The sequence below is a fragment of the Myotis daubentonii genome, chromosome 2 (assembly GCF_963259705.1).
Source record: "Myotis daubentonii chromosome 2, mMyoDau2.1, whole genome shotgun sequence".
NCBI lineage: Eukaryota > Metazoa > Chordata > Mammalia > Chiroptera > Vespertilionidae > Myotis > Myotis daubentonii.
Window position 1 is genome coordinate 42,269,598 of NC_081841.1, and position 6,252 is coordinate 42,275,849.

Consider the following 6,252-nt stretch of genomic DNA (forward strand, 5'->3'; position numbering starts at 1 on the left):
TAGAATTTTTATTATGATTACTTTATAGTATGTTTAATTTCTAAAAGAGTTATACCTCCCTTTGCACATTTTTTTGGATACAAAATTGTATGTTTAATCAGAGTAAGAAAATTAGCCACAAGAAAATAAAGTGTTATACTGATAAATATCGCAATCACAAAACCCAGAAAAATAATATTTTAATTAATTAACTGCCTGACAAAGCCCGTCAACCTTTTGGTGCACAGGACAATGCTCAACTGAGCCACTCAGGCTGGGCACCTTTATGGGAAACCCATTTTCACAAACAAGGAGAGGAGTGGTTAAGCTACTGCTGATCTATAGTATTTGTGCATAATCCGGCCCACTTTTAAAGTTTATTTATGATCATAATTGAACTCAGTAAGCAATAATGAAAGAATATCATATTGGATGCTTTGAATCATTTTTTTTCCATATAGTTTAGATTGTACAATGAAGCTTCATTTACTGTATTAGCAAATATCTGGTGATTTGGTACTTAAAACTTGACTTATTCCTCCTTCCTGCAGGTTGACACTTTATTCATGAGAAGTGGTTCATGTATTTTAAAAAAATGCAATCTGTTTTACTCTACTCATTTCTTTCCTTATGTATGTACTCTTATTTGTAGATAACAATCCTTTTAAATGTAGAATAAACCCATAATGCCCTGTCAGAAACTCAAGCTGCCAAGTGCCCAAAATGTTAACTAGTTTTGACATACTTGAAAATGCTCTATAGTGTGTTAGCTAAACTTAAGTTCACCAGTAAATATCTTCTGCTTATGTATATATTTTCTAGAGTATTAGTAAATACTATTCTTCATAAATTAAACCTTTATTTTCAGATAATGATTCTTCACAGAGTAGTCTGTCTTCCAGTTACTCTCCAAGGGCAACAGATAGTTGTTTCAGTTCTAGTTCAGAGATGGTAAGTTATGCCACCCTACCTTTTGGGGGTTATTAATATATGTTCTACTAATTTTGAATTATTTGTATCTCTCATTTTACATTCTGAAAAAAGTAGTTGTACTAATAAATTATAGAAATAAATGTAAACAAAAATGTAAAAATATTAAAAATGTAAGAATATGAAATAAATATAAATTAAAATGTAAATGAGCATCATTTATTCACATTTATAACAGTGATGGATGTATTCATTGTTATTTACAAAAGCCCTTCTTATCAAGATGTGTGTGTGTGTGTGTGTGTGTGTGTGTAAAATAAAGTTGTGTTTATTTTAAAAGGTTTTTAAAAGAATCCACTTACAATAATTGAAACCCTAAAACAACCAAGAATACATACAAAAAAGAAAGTCTCAAGGCTTATATGAATAACTAGGGGCCCGGTGCATGAAATTCGTGCACTGGGTGTGTGTGGGGGGGAGTGTCCCTCAGCCCAGCCTGCCCCCTCTCACATACTGGGAGCCCTCAGGCGTTGACCTCCATCACCCTCCAATCGCAGGATCGGCCCCTTGCCCAGGCCTGACGCCTCTGACAGAGGCATAGACCCCCATCACCCTCTGATCACCTGATCGGCCCCTTGCCCAGGCCTGACGCCTCCGCCAGAGGTGTCAGGCTTGGACAGGGGACCCCCATCTCCCCCCGATCACTGGCTCTGGCCCCCGCCCAGGCCTGAGGCCTCTGGCCCAGGAATCATGCCTGGGCAGGGGACCCCCATCTCCCTCTGATCGCTTGCTCCACCCCCCGACCAAGCCTGATGCCTCTGACCCAGGCTTCAGGCCTGGGCAAGGGGACCATCATATCCCCCCAATCCCCGGCTCAGCCCCCCACCCAGGCCTGATGCCTCGGCCAGAGGAGTTGACCCTCATCACCCTCTGATCACCAATCACCGGATCGGCCCCTTGACCAGGCCTGAGGCCTCCGGCAGAGGTGTCAGGCCTGGGCAGGGGACCCCCAGCTCCCCGCGGTTTCAGGCTCCACCCCTGCCCAGGCCTAATGCCTCTGGCCTAGGCATCCGGCCTGGGCAGCGGGGACCCGCAGCTGCAGCGGCCCCGCGATCGTGGGCTCCGCTTTAGGCCCAGGCAAGGGACCCCTAGCTCCCGGGACTGCCAGCTTCGACCGTGTCCAGCTCCCATCGCTGGCTCCACCCCTACTTCCTGCTATCACTGGCCAGGGCGGCAAAGGCGCCTGATTCTCTGATCATGGCTGGGGGGCAGGGCAAAGGCGGCCCCAGGGCCGCCTTTGCCCTGCCCCCCAGCTCTTAGCTCCCCCCTGGGTTTCCGATCACTGTCAGTGGCAGGGGGCTTCTTCCTGCTTTCCCTTTCGCCTCCCTGCATTGTGCCTACATATGCAAATTAACCGCCATCTTGTTGGCAGTTAACTGCCAATCATAGTTGGCAGTTAATTTGCATATAGCCCTGATTAGCCAATGAAAAGGGTATCGTCGTACGCCAATTACCATTTTTCTCTTTTATTAGTGTAGATTGGAGTGATGTCATTTTCTGAGTGGGAATGCTGCATTTCTCTTAAATCACATGTTTAAGTGGAATTCTACTTCATTAATGCTTCCATCTTTTTTTCTTTAATATATTTTATTTTTACTTATTTATTTTAAAAATCTTTATTGTTGAGAGTATGTCCCTTTTTTCCCCTCCCCGGGTTCCTGCCCTAACCTAGGTCTTAACCACCCTGTTGTCTGTGTCCATAGATAATGCATAAATGCATACAAGATGTTTGGTTAATCTCTTCCTGGCCCCTCATCTTCCCTCTGAGATTTGTCAGTCTGTTCCATGTTTCCATGCCTCTGATTCTGTGTTATTCATCAGTTTATTTTCTTCATTAGATTTCTTGTTCATTTATTTTGATTTTTAGATTCAATTGTTGGTAGATTATATATTTATTGCCATTTTATGGTTCATATTTTTGACCTTTTTAAATTTGTTTTCTTCCTCTTCTTAAAGAGTGCTTTTCAACATTTCATGTAATACTTGTTTGGTGGTGATGAACTCCTTTAACATTTTCTTGTCTGTGAAGCTCTTTTATCTGACCTTCAATTCTAAATGATAGCTTTGCAGGGTAGAGTAATCTTTCATCTGCCTTTGTCTCTAGCTCACTGTACAAACTGCTCTTGCTAAAGGAAAGACATCAATGACCTCAGTGTTGCCAAATTCAATTGACACTTTTCGGTTTTATTTTATGAGAATTCCTAGTAACATTGATAAAAATAATTATTTTCTTGTTTTGAAACATTTGCTTCCCTTTGCTTTTATGATTACACACTGTCTCGGTTTTCTTCAGACCTCTCTGAGTGATACTTTAAGCTTCTGCCCATTTCTAGTACACCCTTACCTCTATTTAAATGTGGTAATGATTAGGGTATGCTACAGGACCTTTTCTTCTCTTAACCTACACTCTGAACTTTGGATGATGTTATATGCTCCAATGACTTCACTATCTATTCCGTGATAGTTCTCAAAACTTTAGCCCTGCTCCTTATTTAGATGTTCACTTTCCTATTGGATATGTCTTTATGGATATTTTTTAAAAATCTACTTATTTTCATACTTTAAAATGAATGCCCCTATCTTTCTGATAGTTCTCATGTTAGTAGATACATTTTTCAGCTGCTCACACTGGAAACCTACTAGTTAACTTTGTTATTTCTTTCTGTCTCGTCTCTTTTCCTGAACTACATTTATTCCATCACTTTATCCAATCAAGTCTGCCTCCAAAATAAAGTCCATATATATCTACTTCTCTTCTGGTGTTAGTGTCCTAGTCTGGATATCTTCATCTTGTTCTTGAACTATTGTGGTTGTTTCTTAAGAGATTTCTCTACTTCTACTTTCCCACTTTTTCTCCATCATCATGATCTTTTGAAAACTTAAAATCATGTTATTTTTATTTGTTCAGTGGATTTTTATTTTACTTTGGAATCTAAAATACAGTGGGTATAGGTTGTATGCGTTCTGGCCTTAGTAATATCTCCAACTTCTAGTATTCTCTTAGAATGCTCTCCACTCTCTACAGGTACTGACATTTCACTTTCCTTAGCTTATTAATCTCTTTTCTGCTTCAGGGCTCTTATGTGTCCTGTTTCCTCTACCTTACTTTTATTCATCTTGTAGATCTTAGCTTAAGTATGTCACTTCTTCTAAAGTCCCTTCTTAGTTCCTCAGTGTAGATTAGGCCCCTCAGTTATGCTCTCAAAATGCTTCATACTTGTTCTTCCTAGTGTATTTCTCAGTTTATAATTAAACATACATGTGTATGATTATTTGATTAATGTAATTTCTACCCATGAGTATTATTGCTGTAAGAGAGTAGCTATCATATCTGCTTCATTCACATTGCAGATGCTAACGAATATTCATTTCTTGAGTAAATAAATTTATTGAGGTTGTTTTCTCTAACTTGTGCCAGCCAGTCTCAATGCTATTTCTTGGGCTTGCTTTTTCTATTTCAGTGCCAATCAGCTGAGGTATGTACCTCATTTTAGGTTTTTTATGTTAACTTTGCTTTTTTTTCTCCAGCTTGAATAATCAATTTTATACAAGATATCTGTAAAAAGACTAGTAATTAAAAGATACATTTTTCATGAAGGTGAAAGATTCAAGCTAGTAAATTGAAATCTAGACCCGTAAAAAGTTCTTAAAATTTAACTTTTTATATGTTATAATATTTATTGCTATTTAACTTTTCTTTTAGCCATTTGACTTCCTGTTAGTTGGTAACTCTCCTTAAGTTATATGTTTTCTGAGACTAAGCCCATAAAAGGTACAATATAGATATTTTTTACTTGCTAAGTCAGAGAGTGAATAATAGAAGCTTTATGTGCTAGCTATTTATTTCAAAATTATGACTTCTACCCCACTCTTTTAAGTGATTGGAGAGTATGCTGTATACTGTTTCCTCTGAGTGGAGGGCAGGGGGATGATGTAGCCTATGATAAACGACAAAATTATTTTCTCTTTTTTAACCATTTGTATTTTTACTACAAGGGTTATTATTGTTCTTGCTATTTTAAAATGTCATAACCTTGGTTTTTAAAAACCAAATATCCATCTTGATTTGCAAAAGTCCCTTCTGTGTTTTGAAATTTTTTGTACTGTGAATTGGTGCTTTGAAGTGATTGAATGATTTTTTTAAATTTAAGCATGATTTACAGAAAAATTACTAATTTTTTTTTTAGCCATCTGATGATGAAGATCAAACATTGCAGAAAATTGAAGATTCAAGTAGGAGATCCATCAAAACTGAAGAAACAACTAATAATTTTTATTTAGAAAGGATGGCAGAATTTCCACGTGATAGGATTGTTAAAAACAATGACAAAATTCATAAACAAACTGAAAGTTTTCACCAGGTCTCAATGAAAAATAACACAGATCAGTCTGCACAGTCTCAGCATAATTCAACACATGTATTACAAAACCAAACCAGTAATAACTGCACTGTACAGTTTGTGAGATGTGATGCCTGGGTACAAACAGAGAGTGAACCTGTAATGAAAGAAAGATTAGATGCTGCCATACAGTGTGATATAATTTCACAGTGTAAGTGTAGAAGTAATGAGTCTTCTCTTTGTAATGTTGAAAGGTGCAGTGAAAACATTAAGGCAGATACCACTGGAGGGCAGGAAATCCTTAAGAACAACTGAAATTCTAAAATCTCTGCCTGATTTGGCATTTCACTTAATATTCAGAATTTCATCAACATAGTATGGAATGAGAAAGTGTAACTTAATACAAGGTAAAAATATCCAGAGGATATATTTATGGTTTGTTTTACAACATTTTAATATAAGTTTATATAGGTATTTATTTAATAGCATTAATATATCTTTAAGTATTTAGAAAAAATATATAAAGTTACTATGTATCATTCTTATGGTGATTATTCAGTACATTATTTGCTTCTATTTATGGATTAAAAATATTTTAATTGCTTCCTTTCTTGTGCACTTACTTTAAAATTTAGTGCAGTCACATATTTAGCAAAATGTTCCAAGATTTTCAGACAGAAAAAAATACCAATAATATCAAATATATTTCATAACCTCATAATAATTTTCTTAAATACTATCTTAAATATTGTACCCTCATTAAGAATTCTGGCACTAATTTTTTAAATAAAATATATTTCCTGTTTTGTTGAGATAACATTTTTGTGGATACATGTCTACTAAGGAAAATGTTATTCTCTTTAAGATTAAAAAAAGTCAATGCTTTTATTAAAAAACTGTTCAACAATGGAAAAATGATTTATGTTCACTAATTTTAAAATAG

At 36.6% G+C, this 6,252-nt stretch overlaps 1 protein-coding gene across 1 annotated transcript in view; it reads left to right on the plus strand.

The window, feature by feature from the left end:
- Positions 1–5,624, plus strand: part of REDIC1 (regulator of DNA class I crossover intermediates 1) — a 65,489-nt gene extending 59,865 nt beyond the window's left edge. The window contains exons 13-14 of the mRNA XM_059681136.1: positions 848–930; positions 5,157–5,624. Coding sequence (XP_059537119.1) covers positions 848–930; positions 5,157–5,624 — 551 coding nt within the window. The remainder of the gene's footprint in view (positions 1–847; positions 931–5,156) is intronic.
- Positions 5,625–6,252: the final 628 nt, after the last annotated feature.